Here is a 13,628-nt window from a genome sequence, read left to right as displayed (position 1 = left end):
TTTGATGCCTTTTGGGGATTTTTCCATCTTTCCTTGGTTTCTTTATGCACATTAATACAAATATTTACCTGGGGTGCCCAAACTTTCGATCCCCACTGTATGTGCAACCTAAAGTTGCAGCAACTTAAAAGTAGTTCATGCACTACTTTGGTCTGACTTTCATGCAACTTGAGGGCCATAGACTTCAATGTTAACCCTCAAAGGTTTAATGAAAGTCATACCTGAATGTTATACAATGCAACAGTTGTTCCACGGTTGTCCACTATCACTGGTCAAAGCCAGAGTCGTGTCCAAATTCCACCCATCCAAAGTTGTGTCAAGTTGCATCAAAGTTGCACCAAAGTTGCACTGCAAAGTCAGCGCAACTTTGGAGTCATACAAGTGTGAATGGAGCCTAAGGTTCTGTTCACATTGTGGCCGCTCTAATTGCGGGCAGAATCGCCTCGATTGTGCCCGTGATCCCGAGGTGACAATCGCGGCAAAATTGTGCTGAATTTGGGGTACCATTGGAAATGAAAGGGATCGCACTGGTGTCTCACGATGTTCTGTGATTCGGGATCACCAAGATGTGAACGGAGCCTAAATGAGAGCTCTGACCTACTCCCTAGGATTCCACAGTGCAATGCAGGTGCACGAGTGATCCATAGAAAGGCTGGAAGACTGCATTTTAGAAAGGTGGGGGCTGGTAGGGCAGAGTTCCAACTTGGATCTAGCTTAATCCAACTAGAGCTGGTGATGGTAGGCAATAAATACCCATATATATAGGGCATTTTGGAACAAATCAATACAATGTAATGGCTAGTTTTTCTAAACATTGTATTAGAACATACAGTATGGGGGTTAATTTACTAAAACCGGCAAAATCTGATGCAGCTCTGCATAGAAACCAATCATCTTCCAGGTTTTTTTTTGTCAAAGCATAATTTAACAAGCGTAAGTCAACAGCTGATTGGCTACCATGCACAGCCACACCAGATGTTGTACTTTCCAGTTTTAGTAAATCAACTGCATAGTTTAGAACAGAATGGAACCTTTTGTTTGCTTCTCCATTGTTCTTCTGCATTAGTGCAGAAATGCAGCATTTTACAGCCCAAATTCAATTTAACAGCAGGTTACGGTATATGTATGTGTATATTATTAGATATCTAAAAAAAAAATCTACAGACGAAAAGGACGTCTTTTACACATGCCATAGCCCATATGTAACAAGGTTGCCTAGGTCTTTCATTTTTCATCTTAAAAGTAGTTTTAATATTAACTAACTTTATCTGAAATGAGCTACACTTATTGTTGAGCAGCACAGCTTATAGGAAACATGCGTAAAGTAAACCTGAGCTTTTACTGGTCTCCGTACCAAACTTTTCTTTGAAGATGTAGCAACCTAATAAACTGACGGCAGTTCCCTGATCTGTTATTAGTGAGGTGGCTTCTCTGCAGCAATGCAAAACTTCAGAACCACAAGCACTAACCAGGACATTTCCTACACTTGGTAACGATTTATCACACTCGTATCGCACAGGCACATACTCGGCCAAAGCAAAAGAAAAATACACAGAGATTTTTAATGGCTTGATGACAGAACTCCAAAGAATTCCTTACCTCGGGACTGGTACAGGCAGATGGCGTGCTGCTTTCACTCTCACTGGAACTGCTCTCGGTCTCAGAGTCCGATTCAGAGCTAGTGTCAGATTCACTTGAGCTGCTGCTTGACCCTTTGATGGAGATTCCTGAGGCTGAACTACTGCATTTCTGAGTATCACCACTGGGAGCACTAGAGGGAGAGACAAATTTTATGCTACATTACCCAGTATTATAGTGTTCTCCAAAGTTTTACATACCTTACTCTTCTTTCTACAGTTATAATAGGAAAGTAAATCAGGAAGCATAGAGTATTATGTAAATGCAACATTTGTTTTTCCCACGTTTACTTCTTTAAAGCTGAAGTCCTGGCAGCTGTAAAATCAATAAAAATACAAATAACACATTTACGTATTCCATAAATAAAATTCCCACACTTCAGGAATGATCTTTTTTTTTTGCAAACTTACACTGATCCAGATTAGCTTAATGTAAGTATCTATATCTGATATCCAGAGGGCCAGTGAGGATGCTAAACACTATTGTAGTACTAAGTGCTGCATATCAGTGATGGCTGTGATCTTCTGGGTGCTGTTTCAGCGGCTTTCTCTCTGCAAACTGACCACATCACCTCCATTCAGAGAAATCTTTGTAGTTTTTCAATGAATACAGGGCATTTCCTGCCTGCTGCGTTTGTGAATGAGCCCCTAGTTGCATTTGGCAGCGACACCCCTAGTGCTGCTGCGGCAGCAGCCAAAAAATGTACACATGCTGCAGCAGGAATTAAACCCCCTGATGCTTTTGGTAGGTGCTACTGCCAGTCAGTAGGGACCCATTCAAGTAAATGCGGCACACTCTGCAAGCACCCCACAACTGCATGCTTCTGCGAGGCTTAAGGGGTTAAAGTAGATGGTGAGAAAGCAATACAATGCTGCCTGCTTTTACCCCTTGTTTGCTGTAATGCACAAGATTGCAGGGCAGTTGCAGAGAGACCTCATTCACTTGAATGGGTCATGCTTGGCACATGGGCGTCCGCAGAACTTTTTTCAGGGGGGGGGGCATCATTTTAGGTCACCCATGCTCCGACCCTTCTCAACAATGCCATGAACGGGAGGGGCTTAGTCATTATACTTATTTTGAGTATTTATTTTTAACCACTTGCCGACTGCCGCACGACTATTTACGTCGGCAGTCAGCCCCTCACAGGCAGAGTGACGTAGATCTACGTCGCTAGCCTGTGAGAGTCTAGGGAGCAAGCGCGCGCCCCCGGAGGTGCGCTCCCGCGTGGTCACGGACCCCCCCGCGCGTGTGACCGGCGGACCCGATGTCCGCCGGTCACTCGGCGATCGTCGCTGCAGAGGGAGAAAGGCAGGCGGCTGATGTAAACAAGCCGCCTGTCATTCTCCCCTGTGTAGAAACAGTGATCATACGGTTCTACTATGTAAGACCGTTGATCACTGTTCCTACAGCTCAAGCCACAGCCAATCACAGTTAGAATCACGCCCCTAGGGACACACACCACCCCTCCCTCTCAAAAAAAGTTAACTTTTGCGCAAACCAATCAAAATACGCTTTTTGCGATTTTTTTTACCAAACATATGTAGCATAAAACAAATTGGCTGAAAATGTTAAAAAATTTTGATTTTTAAATTTTTTTGGGGAATTTCATATAAAAAAAATGTGAAAAATATTGTTATTTTTGCAAAATTGACGCTCTTTTTTTGTTTATAGCGCATGATCAAAAAATCGCACAGGTGATCAAATACCACCAAAAGAAAGCTCTGTTTGTGGGAAAAAAAGGACGTCAAATTCGTTTAGGTACAGAGTCGCACGACCGCGCAATTGTCCGTTAAAGTCACGCAGTGCCGAATCGCAAAATAGGCCCTGGTCAGGAAGGGGGTAAAATCTTCCGGGGCTTAAGTGGTTAAAGAGCAAACAGCAGCATTTATTTTTAAAGCATTTGTTAATCTAAAAAAATTAAAAAATTGATCCCGTTCCCTTAAAGCATGTTATACAGCACAGTGCTTTGCTGTGTAATTTGGCCCCTTCTATCACCTAAAATACCTGGCTGATCCTGCCTGGCTTTGTCCTCCCCTCTGTAAACTGACCATGGTATACCATGGCTGCTGAGCCCCTGACACTGTGGTCAGTTTACATGCCTCCGTCACCCGCAACCCTTCTGTCCTCCTCTGTCCTCCCCCCTCTCTCCCTGCCTATCTGCTCCTGTGTCAGTGCCCGCCCCCCTCCCCTCCTGCTGCTGTAGTTTCACTTAAAGTTTCATATCCTGTCTACAGTCTGTTTAATAATCCTGTGTGCCTGTGCCTGTATTTTAGAAAAATAAGGCAACCTTTACAAGTTTTCAGGGTGCCACTCGCCGCTCATGTGACCCGCCGCCTCTCTCCTCCTCTCCCCCTCCTCTCCCCCTCCTCTCCCCCTCCTCTCTCAACTGATATCAGTGAGGAATCCTCGGCCCCGCTCGCTGCAGGCAGCTGTCAGACGGGGAGAGAAGAGAGCTGACGGGTCACGTGAGTGGTGCGCGGCCCTCTGAAAACTGGTAAAGAACGGCTTATTTTTTAAAACACATACACAGACACACAGGATTGTTAAACAGACTAGACAGGATGGTATAAAGTGGCTTAACAACCACTTGAAAGGGGAAGTTGAGATTCCAGGGGGGGGGGGATTTGCCCCCCCCCCCTTGCCCCTACCTGCGGATGCCCATGGCTTGGCAGGTACTACACCCACCAACCATGACAGGGCGTATAACTCCTGCTTCAGCTGCGACATGTGTACACCCCTGGCCACTGCAGCTAAAGGGGTGCAGTTTGGTCTGGGGTTTTATCAACCCCCCCAAACTGCAAATGTAAATGAACCCTTACTGTTCTGAGCCCCCTATAAGGCACTAATGTGCTGTGATTTATCCGTAACATGGGTTCAGCGCAGTGCATCTGCGACTTTCCTTGCTCGCTGCGCATTGCCACAGACTTCTATTATTTCCTGCAGGTGTGGCGCGCTTTCTCACAGCACACCAAAACTTCTGCTTTCAGAAAGTGCACCAGACCTGCAGGATATATTAGAAGTCTATGGCTAAGTGCAGCAAACCTGCAGGAAAGCTGCAGGTACACTGCATTGCATCCGCAAACCACAGCACATCGGTGTTAAAGTAGCCCTGCACTATTATGCCCAGTGCATGGCTTCACACTGACCTGAAGATCTCTTCTTTACTGCTGCTGGCACCACTCTGGAAACTGCTAGCCAGAATAAGAGGTGGAGTGCAGTTGGTGCATGGGACAGGAGCCAGCACTACAGAGAAGGCATCCACTTATGTTCTTACTCCCTACTACAGCTCCAACCTTACAAGTAGTCCATCTGCATTGCACTCTTTTGCTCACAGATGACGGGTAAGGAAGCCCAGACCGAAATCTACCAGTCACCTGGTTGCGATCTACTAGTAGATTACGATCCAGGGGTTGCTGACCTCTGCTGAAGTCAGAGGAGGTAAGAGCTAGAGCTCAGGCAGGACTGAAAGCAGAGCCTTGGATTTCAGTGCAGCAGTGGCAGTGTTGTCAGTCCACTCCAGGGATTTAGTAGATGACTACATTGCTGGTATAAGTTTTAGATATTTTTCAGTACTTGCAGAAATTTAAACAGACAAAACATGGGGAAATGTGCATGTAGGAGAGCTGTGCTAATATGATTTTTTTAGATTTGTACATGGGTGCACTTTAAATGCAACCAGTGTAAGTACTTGGGTCTTGATATCAGCCTCCTGTACACACAGGATGAAAGAGAAAGGGACAGCACTGGGAGCTAATCAGGTGTGATACAAGGCTGTGTTGAAAGTGAACATGCTGACAGAAGGAGAGAGCAGAGGAAGCAGGTAGATGATCTATTTGTGTGTTGCTGTGGTGTCCTTGAGCAATGCTACTGCTTCAGTGGAGGTCCTATATCTGTATGGGTGTAAGACAATAAGGGAACCATTTACAGATTATAAGGAGTGTGATCTACTGTATGTATTTGAGGTTGCAAACAGGTTAGTTAATGGCAAGTATTGTACTGACATTCTAACATGACTTGAAAAGGTATCTTTTTGCAGCAAAATATAATATAGATTCATTTTCCGCTAAGATTCATGCTTTACCTTTTAATTAAATTGTTCTCTTCATTAATATGCTATCTCGGTAACAAATAACCTGATTCTTCAGCAGTTCTGCCGTGTTTTTATAGCTAACCTATATTAGCAGTGTTTTTCACCTCGATAAGATCCATGCTTAGAGCAACTGCTGAAGGGTATAATCTGTGTTTTCCCATGCAAAAAGAATAAAAACTGAACTGTGCATAGCTCTGGTGTATATGAAAACGAATCAAATAATTATACATCAATGTGTATGTATTTAGAAAAAAATGCCCCCACACCACTGCTCTCTTCAATTAAATCAACACTTGTGCACCTCTAAGATAAAAATCAATATCCAAAAGAATGCAAACAATTGTGATGTTGTAGGCTACATTCACACTGGCGATTTAGGAGGCTGCAATCAGCTAGGTGTAGCCACCAGCTCCATTTACTATAATACCAGTTTGCCAGCAAGCTGGTGGGTGGAGTTGCTGGTATTCCATCAGAGATCAAAACTCAGAGGATATGTAAGGTGAGGCAGAATTGAATACAATTAAAGAGATTGTTTCATTTGACATATGTGAGTTGAATTTTATTATTGTAGCAAGGTTTCCTGTGGCCTGAGATGGGTCTGCCATTGTTACCGGTTACCTCCCCAGCCCATGTGAGCTGCAGCCCTGGGTGTGAGAACTGACACATTGACAACTCCGGCATCTTTGTTTGGTTGTTTTATTATAATTTTAGGGGATGGGAGAAGGGAATGAGTGGGATACTCCTTAGGCTCAACTAAATACACTTGGGACTTTATCCAGGAAAAAGTCTGTTAACGCTGCCTTGACGGCAGCCGACGCCAGCCAACGCTCACTGATGCTCAGAACACACTGTAACTTGAATGAAGTGCTAGATCCTCAACCTTGAGTCTAGAAGATCCAGGACTGTAGAGCAATGAGCTACGGACACTGCTGTACCACAAAGTCATTAACTTCCTCCCTTGCCTTGCACTGGCTTGAGGTAGACTGTTGTGAAATCCTGTATGGCTGCAACTCTCAACTACGACACTGCACACTGTTTCTTCAGGGCCCAAACTGCAGGTGCCCCCTTTAACTCTTCAGGGTCCCCTGACCAGGTACTTCCTCTGTCACTTCAGGGTCCTCTGACTAGGTACCCCCTTTACTGCTGGCTGACACTTGGATCCTAGAACCTTCTCTGGAGTGTTCCCCACTGACTCTAGGCAGACCCCCAGTGGCAATCCTCAGTACCTGTGTAGGCTTTCCTGGGACTGGACCCCTCTCGCTCTCCGCTGGTTCTCGGCACGCCGGATGCCCCTCAGCTCACTCAGCATTCTCTGGATTCTCCGGCAGCACCCGAGACAGCCACCTCCTCTGACAGGAGGGAAGACAGCCGTCCTCTCCCTCCTTGGACTCTGCCTCCCGCCAAAGACAATGAGTCATGCTCTCCCTCAAACTTATACCCACTCCCAGAATGCTTTGTGGCAGAATCTGCCTTCTGGGGTAGTTACAAGCCTGAATGTATCCCTGATTGGGCTTCCTCCACTGCCCTATGAGAAGCCTCTCACAGAACCAGTGGGGAGACTCCCCCTTCAGCAGACACACCTGGAAACCATGACACCCTATAAAAAAGAAATCATGGCCCTGCTATTAGGCAGACAAAGCCCACTATACATTTACCTAGCACCTACCTGTAGGGTGCTACACCATATACAAAAAATATGAATAAAGAGTGATCACTAGATGGTTCTCTTCTTGTATCTGTGAGTTCCCACAGCCCAAGCTCTCCAGAGGGTGGGATTGGAGCATTTCGGACCAGGAGGAGGTTTTGTGGCAAGCACTTTCTAATTGTGAGGATTTGATAGCATAGGTGAATGCTACCCCACTCAGGCTATTGGTGACCTCCATAAAAGGTCAGTGGAGGGGGTAATTGTCCAATTTTTTCTCTCATGAGTAGAGGTGTACTCATCATTGACATTGGAGGTGTTCTGTGGTACAGAAGGAAGGGCATATGTAATTTTGATGCACTATAAACTGCTGCTGAAGGTGGAGGTTTTTCCTTTTTGGAGGTAGAGCTAGAAAAACACAGACTTTGAAACATCACAATTGTTTGCATTTTTTTGAATATTGATTTTCATCTTAGAGGTTATCTAAGAGAGAATTGGGGCATTGTTTCTGAATACATACAGGTTCACATTGTTTGTAAAATAATATGCAATTATTTTATTTGTTGTCATTGTTGCTTTTGATATACCCCAAAATGCTGCACATTCCAGTTTTAATTATTTTTAGTTTTTTTTGCGTTATAGGTGTGACGCACACAACAGTGCATGCCGGCTCTATTTAAATATTTAATGGAGAGTATATATTGCACCCTGACACATATTTAAATATGTACATAAAAGACATATAGGTCCGTTTTACTTACTATGTACTTAGGTTTGTAATAAATCAATCGAGTCAAAATATCCAGCTGGGTGAATGTGTGGGATCGCCAATGGCAGACGCACATGGACTGCTCTATGCACCTCCTGAGTATATACTCACTGCTACTAGCTCCTTAATAACTGCTAACCTTGACTTAGCAAGGTCTCCAGAATCATGGATTTCCCCTGAACTGGACACGATGGTCAACACAGATTTAACCACTTAAGCCCCGGAGGATTTGGCTGCTCAAAGACCAGGCCCTATTTTGCGATTCGGCACTGCGTGACTTTAACGGACAATTGCGCGGTCGTGCTACGCTGTACCCAAATGAAATTGACGTCTTTTTTCCCACAGAGCTTTCTTTTGGTGATATTTGATCACCTGTGCAATTTTTATTTTTTGCGCTATAAACAAAAAAAGAGCGACAATTTTGAAAAAATAACAATATTTTTCAAATTTTTTATATGAAATTTTAAAAAAAAATGTAAAAATCTAATTTTTTTAACATTTTAGGCCAATTTGTTTTCTGCTACATATTTTTGGTAAAAAAAATTGCAAAAAGCGTATTTTGATTGGTTTGCGCAAAAGTTATTGCGTTTACTAACTACGGGAAAGATTTATGTCATTTTTATTGTTTTTTCTTTAACTAGTAATGGCGGCGATCTGCGATTTTTTGCGGGACTGCGACTTTGCGGCGGACAGATCGGACCCCTGACATTTTTGACACTTTTGAGGGTACCAGTGACATTACTACAGTAATCAGTGCTATAAATATGCACTGTTACTGTAAAAATTACATTGTCAGGGAAGGGGTTAACTTTACTGGTGATCAACGGGTTAAATATGTCCCTAGGGGCGTGATTCTAACTGTGGGGGGCGTGGCTTGTGATGTAATCACAGAGACATACGATCCTACATAGCAGGATCGCATAGCCTCTGTGCTTACTTCAGTGAGAATGACAGATGGCTGTGTTTACATCAGTCGTCTGTTTTTCTCCCTCTCCTGCGGGAGATCGTGAGTGGCCGGCGGTCACACGCGCTGGCTCCCCAGGGAACGAGCATGGGCGAGCGACGTACCCCTACGTCACTTTGCCTGTAAGCGGCTGAGTGCCGCAGTAAATAGTCATTAGGTGGTCGGCAAGTGGTTAAAAGTGAAGCAGAAGCCATAAATAATAATGTAGGAGGAAGCAAAGACAGGAGGCAAGGGCTGCCAAAAAGGAGAAAATGGGGTCTTCTGTTGCAGGGAACTTACAGATAGATTGTTTAGGTGACTTACAGGGACACTTAAAAGAAAAATTTCAGGTATGGATATTTTATACATAGTTACGTTGGTTCAGCTTGAACCAATATAACAATGCATATATCATACCTGGACAATACTGCTGGAAGCTGCAAATCACTGAAGCAGACACTGCTACTGCAGTGATAGCCATTAGCTTCTGAACGGCTGCCCTGCTGCATCCTGAAAACAGGATGTTGGCCACTCGGCATGGGCACTATTAAAAGAATGCAAAGCCTTCTCTGATTGGACGAGGTGAAGAGCGTGATGTCACCGCTTTTCGCCTCTCCATCTTGTCAAATCAGAGAACGCTTTGCATTCACTCAGCAAGTGCAAAGCATTCTCTGAAGGGCGCTCATGCAGCGTGCCCGGCATTCTATATACCTATGTATACAATATTCCTAACTTGGAATTCTGAGAGAGATGCCAAAGAGTGTAGGCAGAGGTTTTTAGATATATTAAGATGCAAGATACAGCAGTGTAAAACTGACCAGCAGCAGAACAGATTTATTCAGGGATAATAGGCTTTACTTTTATTTTATCAATGGGGATAGGGTGTGAGGTGAATGTGAGTGATATAATGTGAGATGGCTTAGGTGCACACTGTTTTTGAACTTTATTTTTTTCTTTCATGCAATGCTGCAACTTGTTGTGAACAAAAGGCAATTCCAAGAACGGATTTAAAGCTCTACTTTGAGCACCCTTAACATAATAATGCACTATTATACATACATAAAATACATATATCATACATAAAATACATATATCATACATGAAATAAAAAAATGTCACTGACCAAATATGCACCCTGATGTCACCAGCATCCCAGTCCCTTTGCTACATGTGGCTGCAGGATGGGTAATTCCATGGCTACAGCAGAGCCTGTGACAGTTTTCCACGGGTTTGGGCAAAACTGAGTACAGTCTGAACCTTAGCTCAGTCTTAGTAGAGAACCTCATCTTTACCCCTAATCAAAAGCATACAATATGTGCTGCCCTGTCCTGTAAGTAAAATATTGCTATAGGGGTTTACTTCAATGCCAGATTAGAAAGCAATAATAAATTCAAATGAAATTCAGAGCAGTAGAAAAAAAGTGACATTTATTTGATTGTGCTGGGGATCACCCGTTCTTTCCCTTTTCCTACCAGCTTTCACCTTTTTAAAAGGTCCACTTTATATGCATTATTTGTTCTTCCTTAAAACCAATAAAAATGTAATTAAATGTTACATATGCATAAAGCTGATAGGCAAAACTAGAAATAAGTTAGAATTCGTAAAGCTAAACTAATTAAAGTGATTTAATTTAGTATGAATACATCAATTTGATACTTGCAATCCCTAAAGCTTAGACTCGGAAAGGGACAGGACATGGAGCTAGTCAGCTGTGCTGTAGTGCTTAGCCAGGTGCTGACAATGAACAAAATAAACCAATACACGCATAAATAAGATATTTCACCAGTTCATGCGCTGATCAGACAAATTCTCCATGGCTTGCTGTGGAATTTACTAGGATAGACCGATTATTGGCAAGGCCGGTATATTGGGGCCGATATGCACTTTCCCCGATATATCGGTATCGGCCCCTAAACTGGCCGATATTTCCAATATTTTTGTGATGATGTGCCTTCTTAGGCCGCCTCCCTTGCGTTGGACAGCCTCGTCTGGAGTCGGGACTAGTCTCGTGGGAGTGTATCACCCTCAGCAGCCTACTGCCAGCCAGCCACCCACATCCACAGGCCCTGCACCAGCCAGCCAGCCACAGGCACTGTACCACAGTGAGCCAGCCAGCCCCCCACAGGCCCTGTACCAGCCAGCCAGCCACCCACAGGCCCTGTACCTGCCAGTCACAGGCACTGTACCAGTCAGCCAGCCACCCACAGGCCCTGTACCAGCCAGCCACCCACAGCCCCTGTGCCAGCCACCCACCCACCCACTACAGGATGCCAGACAGCCAGCCACCCACCACAGGGGGCCAGACAGCCAGCCACCCACAGACAGAAACATAGAAACATAGAAACATAGAATGTGTCGGCAGATAAGAACCATTTGGCCCATCTAGTCTGCCCAATATATCTGAATCCTCTGAATAATCCCTGGCCCTATCTTATATGAAGGATAGCCTTATGCCTATCCCATGCATGCTTAAACTCCTTCACTGTATTTGCAGCTACCACTTCTGCAGGAAGGTTATTCCATGCATCCACTACTCTCTCAGTAAAGTAATACTTCCTCATATTACTTTTAAACCTTTGCCCCTCTAATTTAAAACTGTGTCCTCTTGTGGTAGTTTTTCTTCTTTTAAATATGCTCTCCTCCTTTACCGAGTTGATTCCCTTTATGTATTTAAAAGTTTCTATCATATCCCCTCTGTCTCTTCTTTCTTCCAAGCTATACATGTTAAGGTCCTTTAACCTTTCCTGGTAAGTTTTTTCCTGCAATCCATGTACTAGTTTAGTAGCTCTTCTCTGAACTCTCTCTAGAGTATCTATATCCTTCTGGAGATATGGCCTCCAGTACTGCGCACAATACTCCAAGTGAGGTCTCACCAGTGTTCTGTACAGCGGCATAAGCACTTCTCTCTTTCTACTGCTTATACCTCTCCCTATACATCCAAGCATTCTGCTGGCATTTCGTGCTGCTCTATTACATTGTCTTCCCACCTTTAAGTCTTCTGAAATAATTACTCCTAAATCCCTTTCCTCAGATACTGAGGTCAGGACTGTGTCAAATATTCTATATTCTGCCCTTGGGTTTTTACGTCCCAGGTGCATTATCTTGCACTTATCCACATTAAATTTCAGTTGCCAGAGTTCTGACCATTCTTCTAGTTTTCCTAAATCCTTTTCCATTTGGCGTTTCCCTCCAGGAACATCAACCCTGTTACATATCTTTGTGTCATCAGCAAAAAGACAAACCTTACCATCGAGGCCTTTTGCAATATCACTTATGAAGATATTAAACAAAATTGGTCCCAGTACAGATCCCTGAGGTACCCCACTGGTAACATGACCTTGTTCTGAATGTTCTCCATTGACTACAACCCTCTGTTGTCTGTCACTCAGCCACTGCCTAATCCACTCAACAATATGGGAGTCCATGCTCAATGACTGCAGTTTATTGATAAGTCTTCTATGTGGGACAGTGTCAAAAGCCTTACTAAAATCTAGATATGCAATGTCTACTGCACCTCCACCGTCTATTATTTTAGTCACCCAGTCAAAAAAATCTATAAGATTTGTTTGACATGATCTCCCTGAAGTAAACCCATGTTGTTTTTCATCTTGCAATCCATGGGATTTAAGATGTTCCACAATCCTATCCTTTAATAGGGTTTCCATTAATTTGCCTACTATTGATGTCAGACTCACTGGTCTATAGTTGCTCGATTCCTCCCTACTACCTTTTTTGTGAATGGGCACGACATTTGCCAATTTCCAATCTTCCGGGACGACTCCTGTTACTAATGATTGGTTAAATAAATCTGTTAATGGTTTTGCCAGCTCACCACTAAGCTCTTTTAATAATTTTGGGTGTATCTCATCAGGACCCTGTGACTTATTTGTCTTCACTTTAGACAGCAATCTTAGAACGTCTTCCTCTGTAAAGACACATGCATCAAACGATTCATTAGTCATCCTTTCAAGTGGAGGTCCTTCTCCTTTTTCTTCTGTAAAAACTGAACAGAAGTATTCATTAAGGCAGTCGGCTAGCCCTTTATTCTCTTCTACATACCTTCCGTCCTTTGTTTTTAATTTAGTTATTCCTTGTTTTAATTTCCTTTTTTCATTTATATATCTGAAGAATGTCTTATCCCCCTTTTTCATAGACTGAGCTAGTTTTTCTTCTGCCTGCGCTTTAGAAGTTCTTATAACTTGCTTGGCCTCTTTCTGCCTAATCTTGTAGATTTCCTTATCTTCATTGCTCTGGGTTTTTTTATAATTACAAAATGCTAGCTTTTTATTTTTAATGATTTGGGCCACTTCTGCTGAGTACCACAGTGGTCTCTTCCTTTTTTTGCTTTTACTGACAAGTCTAATGCAATTTTCTGTTGCCTTCAATAATGCACCTTTTAAGTAGTCCCATTTCTCCTGGACTCCATGTAATCCGTACCAGTCTGACAAGGTGTCAGACAGCCAACCACCCACAGGCCCTGTACCAGCCAGCCACAGGCACTGTACCAGGCAGACACCCACAGCCCCTGTGCCAGCCACCCACCTAC

At 43.6% G+C, this 13,628-nt stretch overlaps 1 protein-coding gene across 2 annotated transcripts in view; it reads right to left on the bottom strand.

The window, feature by feature from the left end:
* The window catches only part of AFF3 (ALF transcription elongation factor 3), a 538,616-nt gene that overhangs the window by 52,273 nt on the left and 472,715 nt on the right, over positions 1-13,628 (bottom strand). For both annotated transcript variants that reach the window (XM_082245997.1, XM_082245998.1), the window contains exon 8: positions 1,600-1,771. In XM_082245997.1, the coding sequence (XP_082102123.1) occupies positions 1,600-1,771 (172 nt within the window). The remainder of the gene's footprint in view (positions 1-1,599; positions 1,772-13,628) is intronic.

Source organism: Pelophylax lessonae (genome assembly GCF_965119305.1).
Source record: "Pelophylax lessonae genome assembly, chromosome: 2".
Lineage (NCBI taxonomy): Eukaryota > Metazoa > Chordata > Amphibia > Anura > Ranidae > Pelophylax > Pelophylax lessonae.
Note: the sequence above shows the minus strand (reverse complement) of the source record. Positions and strands in the feature narration are given on the sequence as shown.